This window comes from Catharus ustulatus, chromosome 2 (assembly GCF_009819885.2).
Source record: "Catharus ustulatus isolate bCatUst1 chromosome 2, bCatUst1.pri.v2, whole genome shotgun sequence".
NCBI lineage: Eukaryota > Metazoa > Chordata > Aves > Passeriformes > Turdidae > Catharus > Catharus ustulatus.
In genome coordinates this window covers 21,880,832-21,902,397 of record NC_046222.1, presented here as the reverse complement: position 1 = coordinate 21,902,397, position 21,566 = coordinate 21,880,832, and the positions used below count along the sequence as shown (strand labels likewise).

General features: G+C 37.7%; 1 protein-coding gene across 1 annotated transcript; it reads left to right on the top strand.

The window, feature by feature from the left end:
• The first annotated feature begins 2 nt into the window (after positions 1 to 2).
• Positions 3 to 20,307, top strand: ATG3 (autophagy related 3). The gene is made up of 12 exons (XM_033052184.2): positions 3 to 160; positions 2,847 to 2,888; positions 6,018 to 6,067; positions 7,223 to 7,293; positions 9,007 to 9,114; positions 10,540 to 10,589; positions 12,377 to 12,458; positions 12,961 to 12,995; positions 13,736 to 13,891; positions 14,508 to 14,635; positions 18,361 to 18,429; positions 20,086 to 20,307. Exons 1-12 carry the CDS (start codon positions 89 to 91, stop codon positions 20,165 to 20,167), a joined length of 945 nt encoding a protein of 314 aa, XP_032908075.1. The 5' UTR covers positions 3 to 88; the 3' UTR covers positions 20,168 to 20,307.
• Positions 20,308 to 21,566: the final 1,259 nt, after the last annotated feature.

The window sequence follows — 21,566 nt, the reverse complement described above, 5'->3', positions numbered from 1 at the left end:
GGGGGAACGTGAGGGACGGCCGCGGGAGTGCCGTGCCCAGGGCCGGTGGGGGGTGGGGGGGTTGGCTGCTGTCCGTCCGACCGCCGCAATGCAGAACGTCATCAACACGGTGAAGGGGAAAGCCCTGGAGGTGGCCGAGTACCTCACGCCCGTGCTCAAGGTGCCGGTCCTGCGCGGGAGCCGAGATGGGAGGAGGGACACCCATGGCCGCCCCCGCCTGCGGGCGCGCTTCCCTGCCCTCGCCCCGGGATCCGCTCCGTTTGCCCGGGAGCCGGGTGTCGGTGCCCTCGCCGGCCGGGCCTGAGGAGCTGCGTGGGTCTCGAAGGGCGCGGTGCTGGGCGTGCCGGCACAACCATCGGCCCTCATCCTCCGCCGGGCCGGAGGGGATGGGGGGAACCCCAGCTGGCGCTCACATCCCGCAGGGAAGAAGGGAGCATCCACCTGGGAGGGGCGGGTCCTTCGAAGAACAAGTGTTGCTGCTCCTCCTTCTCGAGGAATGACATTAGTGTTGTTGCCGTTTTCTGTTAAAGTCACGAAACTTTTACCTGGTTATGTGTCCAGGAATTGAAATCTGCACGTACAGACTTGAGCCTCGTTTCAAGAATTGCTTTGCAATGGTTATTTTGGGTGAAGGGCAACTTTCAGCTGACATAAAAAATTCCAAACCAAAACAACAAAATTAGCCACACCTTTGTTATGTGAGCAAGTTTTACATAGCACAGCTTATTCCTGTGTCAGAATTACAGTATTAATACAAGCCTCTGTGCACCAAAGTAGATGAGAATAGCAGAAATGAACCGTAGGGTCATTATAAAGGAAGGCAACACTGTTGCCTTCTCCTGTTACTGCATATTTAGGTAGGAACAAATTAGGGTTCGACTACATCCCATTCTCTGACTCTTATTTACAAACAATTTTTATGTAAACCCCTACTTTGTATACTAGTGCTTAACTTGGCAGTAGTTTTTTTCACTACTGATTTTGATACTTCTGCATGCTTTCAAAAAAACACTTGTTTATGACAAGTCTCTCTTGCCTGTGGCTTTGTGGTTTGACCTTTAATGTGCTTTGCACCCTGCAGCTTACATCTCTGGGCAGATTGCAGTGACAGTCAATTATTAATTGAACTTGTCCCTCTGTGGTATGTGGGATGTTCTTGTTTGGATAGTGGACTTTTCTGGAGTTGCCCACCAATGTGAAATGTATGGGTTGCAGTGAAGTTGTGGCATGGCAAGGGGAAGTGAGTTGTTTAGGATTGTACAGTTGTTGTTGCACAGCTGGTGTAATAGTGGACAAATTCACTATTTGTGTCCAGATGGATTACTGGGAGGAGGCAGGAGTAGAGCCTTCTAGAAATGGAAGGTACTGATATTATGTGTATATGTTCCCTTTACAAGGGGGAAGTAAATACTCCAACTTGGTTACTTTTGAAAGAAACTAGATCTGTGTCTCTGACAATTGAAGAATTTACTTAGATGGAAAAATGAACTATTTATCCTCAGGGAACAGAGGATGGATATTTTACACGTTTTCTTTCTGTAATTCCCGAGTTACAAGTTTGTGCATGTTCCCTGCTGTTTGTGATTCATTTTGAGGGGAACCACTAAGTTGTCTCCACTGTGGTGTTGCACAATGTGTTTTTGAGGATTCTGAGTTTTATAGCAATTAAAATTACTGATTTCAGTCAGCTAGCATATAATAATGTTACAATGTTTGTACAGCTGCTGTTTTTCCTAGCTTCCTTAGAACTGAGGCAGAAAGGTGGTAATCAGTACCATATGAAACAGATGTGCTCCTTTCATTTTCTGTAGCACAGGTGATAGCACACATTGGGGGAAGGAACAAGAACAACCAAGTTTAGCTGGGGCTGCTTTTCTTCAGTGTTTTATGATTGATTGAATATGGTGAAGTTGTGGCTGGAAGCAAGACATTTTCAGTTGATGCTTTTTACTCTTGATAGGGAAAAAAAAATAGTTTTCTTATGGCAAGAAGTCAGTTATGCCATGGTTGAAATTGTGTTTTTTCAAAAGCCAGTTTTGGATAGTTTTAATGCTGGGAAGCAGTAGGGTATCTTGGTACTTGAGGCTTTTCTAAATAAACAACCAGAAGTCAAAACATAATACATTTAGTCTAGATTTGAATATAATACAAGACATGTTATCCTTAAGTGTCATAAATTTTGCCTTTAATGCCAAAGTACTTAATTTCTCCATGCAGAATAAGTCTAGTGTCTGCTTACCATCTATTCTTTCATTCACAAAACTCCCCACTACAATATGCAAAAACTGAAACTGTTTCTGTGGGGTGCATGATGAAGGCACAGAAATGGGCATTAAAAAGTGTGTTACTAAATCTTTGTATTTAAGTTTTTCTACCTCAGAGAAGACTTGGTTTGGTCTTCCATTCATGACTTTTCTTAACTGCAAAAGCTTACATTGATGCAATGCAGTGCTGTTCAATGCCTAGAACTCTGGAGTCCTTGACAGTTAGAATCACTGATTCCAACTGATTTTCTGTTTCTTACTGGCAAACTTAATACTGAGTGCCAGTCATCTTTTCTTCATTATTGCTATAACTGGCAGTAGCAAAAATATTTATTTTGTATAGGTGATCATTTTTCATAATACCTTATATTTTGCAACAAATAATTTTTGGGAGCCTTATTTCCTTATTTTCTAATGTATGATGCCTATCAGTTGTGGCAGAACTTGCCTCCAGGCTGATTCTTGGATCTCTGGACAGAACTAGTTGCAAAATGAAAGGAGAGAAGATATTTGTTTTTCCAGTAAAGTGAAGTATGTTGATTTGTCAGCAATTCTCAAAATTTCTATTTTTTTTTCTTGCAGGAGTCCAAGTTTAAAGAAACTGGAGTAATTACACCTGAAGAAGTAAGTATTTAGAAACTTAAATTTATTTTCAAAGTAATGATGCGTTTTTTTAAATGCAGAATGACTGTGTTAAATGGTTCATGTCTTTGTCAATTATTGCTTCTTGAAATTTCACAAAGGGAAATTTCTAAGTGTCCTTTTCTACTCTACAGATTAAAGTAAATCATAATGATTTCTCCTGAGGTGGCATTAGGCATCTGAATGTAGGATGCTTCTTTCTTCTATTATGCTGTGAAAAGATTGTAAAGAAGCTAGGTCAACAGCTCCATTTGTCATGGGAGTTCAGGACTGAAGCAGGAATGTATTGATTTATAAAGTCTTTCCTCTGATCAACTCAAAGGGGAGCTTTTATCTTTGGAACAGTCTTTGCTTGCCTCTGTTCTGGTTCCTTCCAAGGCTCTGTGAAAATCATTACATATATTTGTCCACACCAAGTATCCAATGATTATTATTTTTCCGTCTTCTATATAGACTGCTTTAGGCTGGTTGTATTTTGGATTGCTGCCAAGCAGATGTCTTTTTTTTAAGAACTGCAGTGCAAAGAGCAGCAAACTGGATTTTTTTCCCTAGATTAGTAAGAACACTGACTGTATTATGCTATTTTTATTTCTCCATTACACTTTTTCTCATATTGAAGTGCTACTTATCTGTAAACACTTTGTCTTTACAGAGACATAATAAAACAATGTTAAGACTGGTAGGTAGAATGAAGGAAAAACAGTGACAAAATGTAGCAGTGAGATGGAAAAAAATGGAACAAATGATGACTGATGCAGGTAAATAATGTGGACAGAAGAATTTTTCCTGATATTGTTGTGTGTATTTTTCTACTGTGTTGTCTGGCAAACAAACACTCATTCTCTCCCTCTGACACAGAGGTACCACACAGAAAAACAGGCTTAGCAACATGGTGTTGTGTTCTGATAACCACATGTATGTCTGTGTATAAATATTTATATATGTTAAGCAATAATACATGATCTTTATTGTATATAAAGTAGAATAACAGAGAAAGTGTAGACACATGTTCTACCAATACTTAATCCCTTTGTGATTTTTCGGAGAAGAATTTGGAGTAGTATTGTAAGAAAAGGCACCTTCTATAGAACATAGCAAGAACTATACTGTATTACATTAAGCAGTTTGCAGCATTTAAACACCACTATGAATGTGAATAGTCTGTGTTCTCTGTGTCGAGTTAGATACTGCTGGGATGAATAAATTGGATCCTTCAAAACAGTAGTCAAGGGATCCGGTTATACAACAAGATTAAATTTTTTGTAAATTTAAATGAAGCTGGGGCATGGATCTACTGATTGGCCCTTTGACAGTCTTTATATAAGAATGGTTGCTAAAGTAATTTAAGCTGTACTTTAGTGTGAGACACTAATTGGTGTATAGATTTTTGTGGGCTTCCTGTGGCTTGCCTCTGAGGATGAATAAATTTAGACTAAAGATAACTCATTAATCAAACTCCGCACCTACTCCCTCTTTTCACTTATCTGTGTACTTGATTTAATTTTAAAAAATTCTTGCCTGTCTTGAGTTCTTACTAGTTAATGCCTCCAAAAGATGACATCTGTTTTAATTATGTATGTAAATACAGGGAAATTCTTAAAATCATTCTCTTCAGGACTAGAAATAAGATGTCCTGAAATTGATCTCCTTCCCCTTTCCAGTACTGATTCAGACATGAGGTAGCATCAGTGCTTGAGAAATAGAAAGTGAAACCAGCTAGACAATTTTGCTGCCTAAGGTAAAAAAAAATAGATGAAATTTCAAATGCTGTTTTAGGACTGTATAGTTAGACCCACAAACTATACTATTTTTTCATCTTTAGTAATATATTTCAGCACTGCTGTCACAAACATAGCTGCAACTCTTTGAACAGAGAATTTTAAGTAATTCTGGAGTTTCATTTATGTTTACTGTGTAAGAGATAATGAATTTTAAAACTTCCCTGTGTATTGGGAGAATTTGCTGTGTTTTTTTAAAGGATTCAGTTTTGCTAGAGGCTTCTGTTGAAAATAGGTGAAAGGGAAGCACTTTTGCAGAGATTAAGCCTGTTAATCCATGTGTGGTGCGCACTGTGGTGTTTTCTGCTGCGCTGATCCGCCTCCCTTTGGAGGACGCAGTGAGGAAATGGCTGTGACCCGCTGCAAGCCTGTTATGTCACACTGCAGCAAGTTCTGGGCAGCTGGGGAGGCTGCTTTATAGACTGCCACTTCAAGACAAGAAAGCACCTGTAGCAATAGCTGTGCACCTCATTTTCCAAAGGGACTGCTGCAAAGCATACAGAAATCACTTGCATGCAGGCTTCCCTTCCTCAGTGTATGTGCACAAAAAATAAGCCTGGAAGGTTAGACTTTGCTGTGTGAATTTTGAGTTTGTACACAAGTCTAGTGACATTGCTGGCAAGTTTAACATGACAGTATCACTTTGAAATAGTAATGCAGTTTTATAAAAGGCTTCATCTTTGACTCTAAGAACAAGCAGAGTGAATGTTTTTAAAAACTATTTCTTCAGAACAAAGTTACCTATAAGATTTTTAGCATTCTAAGTGGTAATCCATTTTCAGTTAACATTAGTGATTAACTACTATAGTACTGGTCATTATATAAAATCTGTGCTATTTATTTCTTTGTTGCAGTTCTCTCACTGATTCAGCAGATTGACGGTCTTGCTTTTCTTTCTGCAAAATTATTTTGAACAAGAAAAGAGAATTAAACATATATTTTACATTAAGCTCTTTGTTGTCTTTGTACAAGTTTGAATTACAGCAAATAAAAATAATTTTTTATTACAAAATAAACAGTCTTACTAGGTCCAGATATTTTTTTGTTTTTTACTAGACTGGCAGGTAGTATCACAGCTTTTGAAATGCTGAATTTGCTGTGGTGCTTAGTAAGCATTTCAGGTGAAGTTGATTTAAGCTTTGCATTTTCCTGGGTAGCTGAGAAATGGGGTTAAAATAAAGCAATCAGATGGTTGAAACATTTGTTAATTACACAGTTAATCGATGAAAGGAACGTGGAATTGAAATACTAACGAAAATTAGTATCGATGAAAAAATTTGAGATTGTTTCCTTCAACCATATTTAACAGTAATTTTTTTTTCTGCTTTAACAGTTTGTTGCAGCCGGAGATCACTTAGTTCACCACTGTCCTACTTGGCAATGGTAAGCAAAATTGAAAGAATTGTAGAAAGCTAGCATTCCTACCTGTGCTTTGGTGTGTTTCCATTGGATTTAGCCATACAGTTGTCTCATTTCAGAGCAGTAAATGGACTTTTCCAGTAAAACTTTTACGATGGCTTTGTATTTAAGTCAGGCAGGGCTTACTAATTGCTGTATAGCAGTAGTTGAGATGAGGATTTGCTTGGGAATTTTTTGTTTTTCTAAGGTTTTAGGGGAAATAATCGGTTAGATACTGTGAATGCTTTTTAGTGCATAGCTGCAGTAGCAGCATGTCTTCCTAGGTTTGTCTTGGTGATTAGAAAAGCAAAGGCCATGTGCAACTGGAATTGCTAGACAGTAGTTTAAATGGTGTATTTTGACAAGCATTTGTTAATAAATGTATTCAGGTTAGCTCACAGCAGTTGACTTTGTGCAGTGATTGCCCTTGGAAATCCCTTCTGATTCGTGTACAGTAAGGGTGCGAATAAGGTGCTTCCTGGTGTTTTACTGGTATCTTGCACTGTGAAACTAATCTACTTCTAAATCAGCATCATCTGTGCAATTGGTATCATCAGGGTCTTAGCTCTGTACTGGGCCTTGAATTGCTGAAGGAAAAGTTACTGTGTTTTAATCAGTTTCCCTGTCCCTTTGTTGCCTCCTTCAGAGAAAACATGATGGCAGCAGTTTGGAATGGCCTGTTTAGAATGTTACTCTTAATTCAAACCAAAACCCACTAAAGTTGAAGGAAATGGTTGAGTAATGTGAAATTGAGGATACTTAAGCGCTAGTAACTATAGACAGGTTTTATATAGAGGTATATTTCTTGCTTTTCTGAAGTTGCTTTCTTCCGGTATTTGCTACTTTGTTGTCGCTGGTCCCAGAAAATTTTATATAGAACAGATTATTCTGTCATCTTGGTCATCTCAAGGTGAAAGTAGTTTTCGAGGCATAAAATGGTTTTGATCTCAAAACATTTAGACTTGGCTAAGCTTTCTGGTGCCATACCAAATGTATGTAGGGAAGAGTAAAGTCACAGCAAACCAATTCTGAGAATAGACCAAGAGGATTATATAAAGTGTTCCTGACACAATGTGAAAATGCAAGGGTTCTTTTGTTTGTAGGTCATCATATTCTCAAATGGTGCTCTTCATTTTACAGGGCTTCAGGAGAAGAACTTAAAGTCAAAGCTTACCTGCCAACAGACAAACAGTTTTTGGTAACTAAAAATGGTAAGGCTGAAATTTAAATATAAATTCTTAGAATTGACAACATGGTTGACTGTGCTGTCAACTCTGCTGATTGTCTGTATTGATAGGGGAAGCAAATACCTCATACTTCAGATGCTTTGGCTTTGCAATGTTAAAGAAGTTTTTCCTGCACTCCTAAATTCTCTTTCATAGACCACTTTATAGTAGAACTGTGCATAAGAAACTTACCTTGATGAAGTATAAATGAGCTTTAAACATTATTAACCTCTTTGTCTGTCTTTGCTTTAACACATGTTCGATGTCTAAAATGAAGACATGTTTATTTTCCTTTCGTTTGCAAACCCAGACTATTAAAGAGTTCTCAAAATGTGTTTCAGTGACACTGATACTTCTAATTCAAGTATGTAGTAAATGTCAATATCCATGTCAATTAGAGTCATAGAAATACTATCTTGAATTCATTTTTATCAGCTTCACAGTTATGTCTATATAATATGTGTGGTGACTACCTTTTTAATGGATAAGAAAGATAACATTTTGGCACAACTGTGGGGAAATCCAAAAGATCTTATATCAAAATGTGTTAAAGCTATTAGATGAAACATTAGCACTAAGAAAACCTGAGGAGATTTTTGCCTGCAGAGGGTTGTATTATATTCTTGGATTTTCCTTGCTGGCTTTTGGAGTCTTGCAGTGCACTAGCATGTGAAAATTACTACAGTAGTGCTGGACATTTTCCTGAGATGGGCCTAATGGTTTCATGGCTAGCTGATCTACTTTTTTCTTTCCTGCCACTGCTGAGGTTCCTTGTTATGCTGATCCTTCTTGATCACATTCCAAAATAATATGTTTCCTGCTGCTGGTGTCACATTGGCCTCCCACCTGAGTAAAAGTTGTGGGCTGTTGTTTAGACTGAGTGCCATCCTACAGACCTCAATTTGGAAGTCTTTGGATGACTTCACTTTGACTTTCACACCTCTTTCGTCACTTTCTGAAAGGTTAAAGAACAGTTTTCAAATGCTGCACTTCATGCAGCAGATTTGTTTTTCTCCACATTAATAGAAAAAGGAGGAGCATTTTGTACATAGTCCTTGTTTACGCTGCTGGAAAATGCCTGCTTTGCCTTAACCAGATGTTCAGTCTTTCTTTGAATATTTTCTGAAAACATAATCTAAATCTCTATTTGAATGGCTCTGTAATGCATATGACAGAAGTTATTCTTAATATCACGTGAACGCTGATCTTCTAAACTTCTGGATGTTAAATTTTAATTTAACATACCTAATGTATTGCATAAATAGCTGATGCAAACTTCTAGCAGAATTCTAAAGCCAAGTGAGTTTGAGAAAGTGATGAAGATCCAGGCAAATTTGTCCTTCGTCATTTACCAATGTGAAGAAAACTTACAGGTTCTCTCCAGTTGTTAGCAAATGAGAAATTAATTCTTTTCTAATCCTTAAGAGATTGGATGAAACTGCTCTAATGCTTAATAGAAAGATGAACTTCTAAGGCTACAGCAATCATATTTTGCATGAAGTAAAATATCTGGTGTAACACATCAGTATATTTTTGTAAGTTCATACTTTTCCATTTGAAATACAGCCTTAGGATTCCTTAAGTAGGGATATATGAAAGATTGCCACATTTTAGAAGGTCTTGTAGGACAATATCATGCTCCAGTTTGGTTTAGTATAAGAATGACTGACTATTCTTTTTGTTTTCCCACTTTTGCAGTGCCGTGCTATAAAAGGTGTAAGCAGATGGAGTACTCAGATGAGCAGGAGGCAATTATAGAAGAAGATGATGGTGATGGGGGATGGGTAGACACTTTTCACAATGCAGGTATTCAAGGTCTTGGTCCAGGCTTTGCATTTGGTAATCTGATTTCAGTTACCACTCTTAGAAAGTAAAATCTTTCTAAGATTTTACATGTCTGTGTACCAATATGTAGTCTGGAGGAAATAAGTTACATTATCAGCTACCCACCTGATTGGTGCATGAAGTTTAACTGCATGGCTGTATATGCTTGAAACTGGCTCTTCTTCAGAGATTATGGTAATTATTTAAGTATTCTCTTACTAAAGTTCTAGGAAGTTTAAAATATGAGCTGTGTAGTGACTCATTCCTTAGTAAGGAAAACCTGTAAAGAGGATGTTAGTTTAAATTATGGGTGCTCTGCTAAAAAGAAAAAAGATGTTAAGTACAGAGATGAGTGTGGGAGATGATCCTTTTTTACAGTAAGCCCTTAAATGAGCTTGTGTTTACAAAGAAATCTAAAAAATACTGCTTATATGAACCTATCTCAGTGGCTTTTTTAGCCCAGTGTTTATAAATATTTCTTGTTTTTTTCTAATTGGCATTTATATGGTGGGGAGAAAAAGGGTTGGAGATGATGCTTTTTTTTTTCCTGTAGACATACATTTTTCTTCATTAGCAATTTTTAAAGGCATCATTGCTCATAATCAAATGCCCTCACACCAAAGAAATAATTTGAAATAGCTTTGTCATGTCCTTGAATAAAGTGTGCAGTATCCATCCCTGCTGTGAATCGACTCCTCTGCCAGGTTTTTCCTTTTAGAGTTGACTGGGTTGGGCACCATACAGTACAGCACACCCTGGCTAAATCTTGCCAGATCTCTAAATGCTGTCAGATGAGATATAATCTGTTTCCACAGCTGAAGAATTAATCAGATAAATGTACTCTGGCAAAGCAGAATCTTGGCACGTATCCCAAAAGGTACTGTGTGAGAATACAATAAAACTAGAAAGCTAATGGGGAGGAACTCAAGTGTGGACACTACTATGATTTGGGGTGGTTTTATACCCCCACTTCCCCTCAGCTAAAAGCATTGAGTGCTCTGCTACATTTTGTTTTGCCATGGCTTTCAGGAAGCTCAGAAATATTTACAAATGCCTGCCTTTTTCGTGAAGTTGTGTTTCATTATTGTGATGTGAGTGCCTGAACTCATTTTTATGCAAAAATACCTTAAAACAGAAGTCCAAATTTGCAGAGTTCCATCATGGACTTTTTAAGATACGGCACGTGTGCTGTGGTGCTCTGTGTTACTGGTATGGTTTGCTTAGGGACGTCCAGTACTGGTCTTGTCACCAATACCAAATGAGCAGCCTCTTACATATCAAGGTTGTTGTGAGATGTGACTTGGAAAAATGAGACACTGCTTTCTGAAATCCTTGCAAACTCTTTCTATGCTATTCTCTAACCAAGAACCAAGCTTTTTTAACACAAACTTCTGGTTCAATTTACAGGTATAGTGGGTGCAACAGAAGCAATTAAGGAGATCACACTAGACAGTAAGGTACTTGTTTCTGAATTTCTCTTTTGCTTTATTACTGACCTGAAGGTCATAGTAGTTGTACCAGTGGCCATCTAGTACTCTCTGTGAAAGATTAAATTATACTTCATCACTAATTGTTTTGCAGATGTAAAATATTGACCCTCAGAACCTGTGATATTAGTGTAAGCATGTGCTTCTCCTTATTGGTGTGTTTACTGAGGCATTTGTCTTTTTGAAATGTGTTTTAGCCAGTGTGTTCCTGTGCCAGGCTTCTACAAACTGAAAATGAAATTGTTTACACTGATACCACACATTTGTGTTCCAGGACATTAGTGTTTGGAAATACAGTGTAAAGAAATTTTTATATGGAGAAGTAATGCGGGAATGTAAAGTATTTCTTTGTAATCTTCAACTGCAGCAAGCAGACTTTTAACAGATCGGTCCAGTTAGGGCTTATGCCCTTCGGTTTAGAAGAAATTTACCTATTTAAGTGTATACATGTTTAAGAAACATGGAAAAAGTTAGACACAAAATACTTCTAAATACGAGTTTGTAAGGGGAATTCTGTCTGTGTGCTCTGAGAGTTTAAACCGTCCAAGAAACTTTGGATTCTAAAACTTAGGGAGAAAGAAAATTGACCTTTCCATGCCACTGCATAATTCTAAACAGCTCAAAATGCTATTGATCTGATGAACTGTGAAGTGCAGGTATTCCAAATTACTTGGCGGAGTATAGTGAAAATGCTGCTTTCTTACAAGTCAGTAACATGAGGATGGAATAACTAAAGTTGATCACTTTTCCTACAAAACACAATACTTGCAGAATGTTACTATGATTCATAACTGCTGTTGTGTGTTTTGCATTGGATTTCTTTTCTATGTAGAAAAACTTGCTTGTTTGCAGGTCCAGTCGAGGACAGCTCTTTCCTGCTGATGATCTGTTTGACAATGCATTTTGTAACTGAATTTCTTATTGGTTTCTGTGGTTTGGGTTTTTTAAATGAAAAATCAGCCACCTGATGCTCAGAATTAGAGGAGCTTCTAACTGTAGCAGTTATTTGGATTATTCTCCTAAAATATTTTATGACATCTCTGTAAATTAAGACATTTACTTCCTTTGTGTCTTGTTGGAGTTGTCCATTGGATTCTAATGATATGCAAGACCCAGAATTTGACTGTGGGCTTGTGCTGTATTTGTTTCTGATGGACTATGTTTCCTTGCAGAATTATATCAAAATGGGATACCTTTTGTGACGCTCTTGTGTTTTAAAACAATTATGGAACTGGACAGGGCTCATAGTGTGTGAAACTGGGTGACACTTTTAGTTATATGGTAGAGTTTTATGTAGTTCCACAAAGAAGAGGGTGTTGGACTCAGCCATCCTTATGGGTCCCTTCCTTGAGATATTTTATGATAACTGCTGCACAGTTGGCTGTGGGTTAGAACTTAAAAAAATGTTAACCTACATGTTTACTCTTAGCTGTTTAGTCATTGCCTTTCATTTGAGATAGGTGGATCTTTTGATTGTTTAACATGGTCACTTTTCTTTGTTTAGGAATTAAATCATTTCAGATTGCCAAGTCAAAGGAAAACTTTTTAAATGGATTTTTAATGTTGTATTAGGGCTTTAAAACTAGGATGAGTTATTAAGCAAATGTTTGTGTCCAGTGTAGTCCTTAATATTTCAGAAATTATCTTTCTGGCTCACTGAATGTGTTGACTGGTCTTAACACCTTACATTTTTGGGGGCTTTAAACTATGTAGATGTAACAGTCATTAAAGCAGTATTTTCATTTTAACTTCTAAAGGATAATATAAAAATACCAGAGTGTTCAGCATCTTGTGAAGATGATGATGAGGAAGATGAAGGAGAAGCTGCAGACATGGAAGGTATTTCCTTAAATTGGATGGGACATATTTCAGGTCTTCAACTAAAGCAGTACACTCTAAAGCATCACTCATTCTTTGCAAGGATTTCATGCTGAAAAATTTCACTACACCTGTGCTCTTTAATGTCTTTTGTATGGTTTTATGGATGCATGTTTAACTTGTGTGCCGAACAACTAAGTGAATGTTAGTGATTGGAAAATTGTATAGCAGAACAGATCTAAGAAAGTATAAATTAGGCATTTAGCACAGCTTCCTTCCAGCTTTGTACCTACACTTAAACTCAATCTGCCTATATAAAATCGCTGAAATATCGCTTGTCACCTATTTACTGTAGTCTTGGTCAAATCTGTGTTTAAAAAGGGGTAGTCTGGTTTGGAGATTGGGAAGTTTACCTGAATAAAACTTCTTTAGATACATGTAGATTTTAAGTAGTTGTTTATGAATGACAAATATAATGACTGGCTACAAGCTGAACACAGAATTTTATGGGTCTTCTTTTCAGAGTATGAAGAAAGTGGGCTATTGGAGACAGATGATGTGAGTGAACAGTTCTCTATCTTACCTGTTACAATATAAGCACAAGCAAAGTAAAAATAATGATAGCAAATGGCTGAAATAGCAAGCTTATGAGTAGTAGGATTACTGAGCTTGGATTCCTATGGATTTGTCTCTTGCCAATCTACTGCACTAACTTGAACCCTTGAGTCTTCAAAGATTTTGCCCACAGAAATTTTCCTTGGTTTTGGTAATCCTTTCTGCTCTGCTTGTACACACAGCACTGTATTCACAAGAAGTTAAAAAATGCAGTGGTGGTTCTTGAGCCTTACACAGGGAAGATGGGTGGCCTGTAGGGGTTCAGTATGTTACACCAATCTGTCTGACTTTTATGAGCGAAAACAAACGACCTCAGTATTTGTCAAGTATTTGTCAAACTATGCAAATGAACCTGCACAAACTGAGACCTTTGCCTTCTGAATTTCATTGGAATTGTCTGTTATTTGTGAAAGAAGATAGGGGATGTAACAACATACCTGCCTACTTTCTTAAGAAATCGGACCTTTTTTGAAAAGTAAAGAAAACCACCAAAAAACCCCCTCCAAAATACTTGTTGGGGGAGAAGCTGATACTCCTAATTTAGAAATAAAAACAAACCATATATTGGGGTTTTTTGTGCCTACTTAAGAACATTATTAAAAGTTCTTAAGTTCTATTTAGGATGTGAAAGGGAGGAATCCAGGAAAGATTATACTAATCTTGTTATTTTTACCTTGAACCAGGCAACGCTTGACACAAGACAGATTGTAGAAGCTAACAAAACTAAAGTTGATGTTGGAGGGGAAGATGCTATTCTACAGACTAGAACCTATGACCTCTACATCACTTATGACAAATATTACCAAACTCCAAGGCTGTGGTTATTTGGATATGATGAGGTATATCTGTGTTGTGGTTTTTTCCTACTTCTGTGAAATTAGAAGGCTCTTTTGTTGCTTATTCACAATAGAAATTTAAAGGAAAGAATGCTGAGAAAACCGTTAAGCAAAATAGGCTTGTAGGCAGGACTTCTTTTGTACTTGCAGCAAGTTGGAACAATTTCACTGAAAACTGCACATGACAACTGAGCACATTTGGAAAGGAGCCGCTGAAGATTTTGTTAGCATTGTAGAACTGGTAATTACCCCAGTAAACTCAGTCAAGTAAGCAGGTATGTGTTTTTATCACCTTCAGAATGAAAGGAATATTTAAATAGTTCTTCCCTTTAGTCAGTAGTTTCTTGAGTTGAAGTTGGGTAGGCCCACTGCTCAAATACTGAGATGGGAACCTAGTTGGTTGTCAAATACATTCACTTCACCACTCAAAGGAAAATCTGTGCAGTACTATTTCTATATCATATGGATTTTAACACACTCAATTCTTTCATTGTACCTTCAGAACTTTTATATTTTAGATGCCTGTAATTTTTGGGGCATCATCTGTCACTGATGTTAGAAAGAAGCAGGATTCTTTGTTAGTAATACTTTTGTTCTCGTGTTCCTTGTTCCTCTATAGCAGCGGCAGCCTTTAACAGTAGAGCATATGTATGAAGATATTAGTCAAGATCACGTCAAGAAAACAGTGACCATTGAAAACCATCCTCATCTTCCTCCACCTCCTATGTGCTCAGTTCATCCATGCAGGTAAGTCTTTATTTCTGGTCTGATATAGCCTGCAAATACAAGACACTTCACTGCTCTTGTTAAGAATTTTGTTCAGGTTTTCTGGACGTATTTCTACAGTTGACTGTTGTAGTGGTCTGTTAGCTTCTGAGGCACTATGAAAAGGAAGGGATCAGCAATTCTCTGAGTTCATTCCAGTGCTCACTGCAACAGGTGTGTTCTGCAGTTAACACTGTCTTCTCTGATCAACTTGCTTTTTTAACTCAGCTTCCCTATTATGCTGGTTTTGCTCTAGAAGATGGTAGACTCCATGAAATAAAGTTTTATCCTTTTGTCTACTTTTTGGGGAGGGTAGAAGTACAGGGTATACTTTGACAGCAGAAAAAGCTGTTTAAACATTAAAAAGCTGTTTCTTATTTTATGTTAACTACCTCCTGCTCACCTTTAAAGTGGGAGGAATGCAAGATGTCTTAACAGACTGACTGGAAAGATGAATAATAGGAGAAAAGGAGGAAAAAAATCCTGAAGCCAAAATTTAATTTTGTGTTTGCTGGAAGCCTTCCTAGTAAATTGGGAAGAAGCTCCTGTTGATGCATATTTGGAGGGTACTGTCAGAACAAAGAAAGATGCAGAGCTGTTGGGGCATGACAGCCCTCACTGACTAGGTAGAACTGTGGGGTTTATATTGTGAACTGTGGCTGCAATGTTACCAGCTTAATTTTAGTTGTTACTCTGCAGCGGTGCTAGCAGTGCACTACTAATCTGTGAATTTGGGTTGAGTCTTTTCACAGGGGAGAGCTCTGTGGTCATGTTTTCACTTCTTCCTCTGAAGCCAGTGAAGTGCCTGTTCCTTTGTTGTGTAATCTACACTTACTCTTGAAGGAATGGTTTGCACTATGAGACTTGTTTCAGCTTTAAGCATGAAAGAGATGATTAATAGTGAAGTGAGACAGGTTTGTTGCTAATCTTAAAAGTGGAGGAAACTGTAGCCCTTCTCAAAAAGTGATGTTATGGATCTGCAACTGCTTAACACTGGAAAGAGTTTAAATGGTAATGTTGAGGCTGTGAAGAAGGAGGCTAACAGCATATCTAAAATGGAGGTTTTAAGTGCATTTTCTTACTCTCCACTATTCTTTTCAAATTTTTTTCAAATTGGTAAGACTAGTAGCTAAGGAGGTCTGGGCTTCTGAATAAAAACTAAAGCCAAGCTGTTGCTTTGTTTCTGATTCAGCTAGGAACTCTAAGTTCTTTTTGAGTGTTTAGTTATATCTGCTGCTGTTGCTTCCCATCATGTTACAGGAATTGTGTAATGTAGGATATTTGTATGATTCCAAATATTTTTCTTGCGACGTCAGTATGCTTGTGTCAGACATTAGAGAAAGAAAAGAAATGGCAGTCAGATTCCATTGTCAGCTCTTTGAGATGGCTTCTATTTTGAGTAGTTAGTGAAAATGTTCATCTTACAGCTCTTCTGTAAGTTGTAGTTCTTGTCAGCATTTTTATGGTACTGGAAGGAACATAGTCAACTTCCTCATTAATTGCTATAAACTGCTTTAATCATGATTCTCAGCTTTTTCTGTGGGTGTTATGAAGGCACTATCAAACACAACTACTAAACACATATACAGTTAAATCATAATTACTTGCACTGATTCCAAGGACTTATTTTTCTCCCTTTCAGAATAAATAGTGATAGGCTTCCAAACTCTTTTTGCTTCTAATGTACTCTAAGTCTCTGCTGGGAAAGATTTCTACGTAGTAAGATATTTTAGCTTACATTTCTTCAAAAGTTATTTCTTTCCGTTGTATTGTGTTTATATATTTTATATTCATTCCTCCGAGTTTTCTTACAGAAGGAGACTGAAAACAGGAAACAAACTTTACAAAGTTTATAAAGCACCTGCAAAGCTTTTCATGAGTAACTGTATAACAACGAGAATGACCATTACTCTGTGGCCATTGTAGAATTTGAGATACCTGAGTAGTTCTTAGAATACAGAAAAAAACAAATGTCATTAAGATATATGAAGTTGAGCCAGTATGCTGTTAAAGACTTCTAATGACTGCATGGTGACCTGTATTTTGTACCAGTAAAGAAAATAGTCCACAGTTGTATGTAAGGTCAAAACTTAAGTTTTGGCAGTGGCCAGGTTCCTCCAGAGAAAAGCAGCTGGCCTTGGCACCTGAAATGGCATGTGTTCTGCAGGCCATCATGGGGGATGCAGAATTGGAATCAGCTCTGAGGGTTAGTTGACTTGCAAAGACCAACAGTAAATGACAAATGCTGACCTTTAATATTTCCCCAGACTTGCATGTTCCTGTTTACATTGTGACTTGGTAACTTTGCAACCACTTCCTTCCTTGTTTGCAGTCACTGGCAGCATGATTAACTGCATAGGTAGCTACTAAATGCCATTTGCTGGTCAGCTATTTAGATTGATATACTGATATCAAGGCATGGTCAGAAAATTATGCAAAGTTTGCTTCCTACTCATCCTTGTTCCCAGTTGGCACTTTGGTTGTTTTGGGATGGCCATTTTAAACTACTTCTGCTCACTAACCTGCAGTGCTGTGGAGAGAGATGCCCATAGCCCTGTATTATGTCACTGGTAAAGATTACCTACAGAATCATCTATTTAAAACAAGATTGAAGTATAAAAAAAAGTAAGATTTATTCTACAACCTGGGAGTTTGTGTTAAAGATACATAAATGAAACATAATTTAACATACGGCAGTTCTCCCCTCTGATTTGATATGTTCTTCATTCCTTAGTTTATTGGATAGAAGAACTGCCTTGAACACAAGAACATTACTTCCAAATTGTTACTGGTCATTAAAAGATTTGAAGTCTTTATCGTTAAGGCTGTTCCAAACTACAGCAGACAAGGTCCAGACTGATCTGTTCTAGTTGACTGCTCATTGAGCAAGGAGAGGTTTAGATCAGTTGATGACCAGTCTCTTCCAGCCCTGGCTATTCTGTAATTTTGTTGCATTCCAAGGACTGGCTTGTACACAAATATTGTGTGGTTCATAGTGAGTCTGGGATGTCACTGATGAGAATATAAAAACTCAGTGACCTGAAGAAATGTTTATCTTTCCCCGTAGTGCTTTACAATAACAGAGTTACAAGAAAGAAGAAACTAGCTTAGAAAACGTTTATTTGCCATAGAACCCAAGCTACCAACAGAGAAAGCTTCTACGCCCTAAACCAGTCCTGGAGCAATAGTTCTGAATCTATGTAGGGTTGATTTAATCTGCCTTTCCTGGAAAACTGTGAATTGTTTTAGTGTTTTAAGCCTCTTCAAGTCAGAGGCAGCTAAAAATGTTACAGCAATTTCTAAACATCATCTTCATGGGTCATCTGGGAACTTCTGGTGACTGGCTGCTTGTCAGTATTGCCTTCTGGGGACTTACCTGGGGGCTTTATTGGCATTTAACAATTAGAAGTTACACTGGTATCAAGCAGTATGCATTCAGTCTCATGGCGCTCAGTCTACATTGTGGCATACAACATTTTTTGCTTTCAGTGGGAATGTAAGGAGCTGTTAAATAATGTTACATTCATCACTTAATGTTAATGTTCAGCTACTGTTGCTGTTTTACGTTCTCAGTAAACTGAAAATTTCCTCTTGCTGCTTCTGAAACTAATGGTCCAAAATTGTTTAACTTGCACAAAACCTATTCTTGCTGATGAAGAGGGAGTTGCCTCTTCCTTAAAATATTTTGTTTCTGATCTGTTTTTCAGGCATGCAGAAGTCATGAAGAAAATAATCGAGACTGTTGCAGAAGGTGGAGGAGAACTTGGAGTTCACATGTATCCTTTTTCATTTTTACACAGATTCTTGGAGACTTCTTGCACTGCAAGGTCTATCACCTCGAGGTTCATAAGCTGAAACACAATTGTGCATGAAAGCAGTGAACAGCTGCTTGGAGTAGTGCTTGCTGGAGTTCTGGGATGAGCTCCTTTGTGCAAACAGACGCCATTAAGCTTTTGGGGGTACATGAGGAGATGTACGGCAGGAGAAATGGGGAAAGCAGATAGGTTTGAAGGAACAGGATTAAGCCCTTGTTTGTAAGGGTGTGAAGGAGGTATCTGTGAGCATAAAACAGAAATGGCAGTGAATGAGGGTGAAACTGGAGCTTCACAAACTCCATCCAAAGTGTTATCACTGCTTAGCAGAGCAGCTTTTGTATTAGATTTTCATCTGAAATTAATTTCTGAAAGTTGTAGAGATCCCACTATTCTCTATTCTGCATGTGAGCAATATTTTGGTAAAACAACATTGCGGAAAAAAAGCAATGAAAATCCCTTAAACCACTTTCACACGCCTCACAATTAGAATTTTCTTTCAGGAAGCTGAGTGATTATAGTTATGCTTTATAGAAATCGATAGTATACTTTCTGACTAGAGCAACCTCCATGATAAAATCAAGTGTGTCCTTTCAAAATAATTTTCTTTGCTGCTGTAAGGCAAATAAGCAGGATTTACTGAGCAGATAAAGGTCCTGAATCAGTAAAATCCTCATTTAATGCATGAGTTGAGACTTGCTCAACAAGCAGCTGGAACTGAACTGGAAAATAACTTGTCTGTCACAGTTGTTCAAGCCTCATAGTCCTCAATAGTTGCAAGAAGCTTTCTTTCCCTTTTTTTCCCCCTTTTTTTTTTCCTTTTTTAAAATCATTTAACAATTGGGGTATTTTTAACATTTCTTTACTTATTTTCATTTGTCTTCCATTTATGAAGAAATGACCTGTGAGACTGTTATGTCAAAACAGTTGGATTTACTTACATCCAGTACCAATTTAATAGTCATTTGAAAGTAATGATTTCTATTCATTTTCCCTGTCCCTTTCCCACATGGACAGAGACTTAAGACTGTAATTATTCTATATACTCCAGACTGCAAATTCAGGCCCAACATTCATTTGCAGGAGATATATACAAAGGAACTCTTCTCTGCAAAGGCAGACTGTTCAGCTTGGTAAAGCTAATCTCTGTGCTTTCCCTCAGGAACATGCAGGAGCTCTTTCAAAGGATGGCTCAGAACAGGAGCTGATTTCTTTTTCTGAGCCCCTGAAACAGTGAGGAGATGAGCCTGCTTTCCCTGCAACCATAGGAAGGTAGCTAGGAGTTAGCCTTGCTGGGTACAATTCACCTTGGCATTTGTTAATAACAAATACTAAGAATGTAAATGGAGTTGGTAATGTTTCTCTGGTGTCTGCAAGACATATAGAAAATAACTTTGGTTCCCTGCATTAACTTAAACCAGGAAGGTCCGTTTTTCATCAAGCATTGGATGTCATTACTGGAATTCTGCAATACTAATTTCTCAGTCTCTTAACTCTAAAGTACCTAGGTGTTATTTTCCTATTAGCAAGAAATACTGCTGAGCAGACCATTGAATGTGACTTCTGCTTTGTTTTGCAGGATTTCTAGGTATTGTACATTTTCCTTAATAAAAAACTCAGGTACCTTCTTATTTTCCTGAAATTTGTACAGGCAGTCATTCCAACGATAGAGTATGACTACACAAGGCACTTTACGATGTAACTAAAATAAGAGATGTGTTCCTCTGATTATCAAATCTTTTTTTAAATAACCCATCCATGTGACTTATGCAACATTGTACACAATTTCTGTAACTAATCTTTTATCGACTTGATGCATTAAAATAAAATGTTCCATTACCAGCCTTTTCAATAAAAATCTCTGTGTGTAATATAAATAAATCACTTTCATTTCATTCAGTACACATGCTGCACTAAGAGGTGGGATTATTTTCTCCATGATTCCACCAATTTCCTTCAATGAGATTATTTTCATGTATGTTAGAAACTGAAATCTGCTTTTGTAGTAGAAACCTAATAGTTTTGGCTTTGTTGCTGATTCCTAAAAGCATGCATTTTTATTTTTTCCCCTCCCATTTGAATTCACTTGAGAGCTTTGTGGAAGGTGTTTGTCTAGCTATGAATGGTTATATTTCCTATAGATGGAGAAAGATTCTAAAATATGAAAAAAATAAGCAATTGTCTGGTTAGGAAAGTTTGGCTACAGCTTAAACAAGTAACTGTAACTAGTCTTTGAAAGGTGATTTACACTTGAGCAAGACTAAAGATGGAATATCTGGGGAGACGAAGGAGAAATATTGATGATGTAGTCTGCTTGACTTGTAATAAAGAACAGTCTTATTTGACAAAAATACAGCATGAGGGTAAAGTGAAAAGATTGCTGTGGCAAAGCAAAGTTCAATCTTATTTGTCTGCCTCAGCTACACTAATTGCCAGTCTAATCGCGTGATTTCCTCCTTGGGATGAGCACACATGGAGTTGTTTGTGGATTCAGATATTGCAGAGGCATCCAGGCTTCAGCAGTGACTTTCTGCACTGTAAAATGTTTTTATTAACGAAGATTGGAGGGAAGGGATCATTGTGTCTCTGTATATGTATTTGTGCATATATTTATAGTCATTAGATTCACTTAAACTGCTTTTCAGGAAAGCACTTTTGTCTCCCAAATACCCATCTTGTATTCTGCAAGGTAATCAGAAGTTGGGTGTCTGCAATGGACTGAATTTACTGTTGGGTAGGAACGTTAGTCCCGGTCCTGGCAGAGCTGGTTTGGCTATCCTGTGTACCATGCTCTTACTTATATGGAAACACGTAATCAGGTTCTGTGTTCTATGCTAAAAATGACTTGCCACTTGGTATCTGTCTTCACTTCCTCTTTTTTGGACAGTATCTTAAGCAATGTCTATGTAAGTGAAGAGTAATGCTGGCTGAAACCTGTTAAAAACTTAACCACACCCACTGAGTCATGCCGTAGGAATTTGCCTATGAGACTAATTTCAAAGATGTTTTTGGCTTTCTGGTAACAAAGGAAGCAACTGTCCTCAATAAGTAAGGGGGCTTGGAGGGGGGAAAAGAGAGGGAGTATGACAAAATAACCAGTA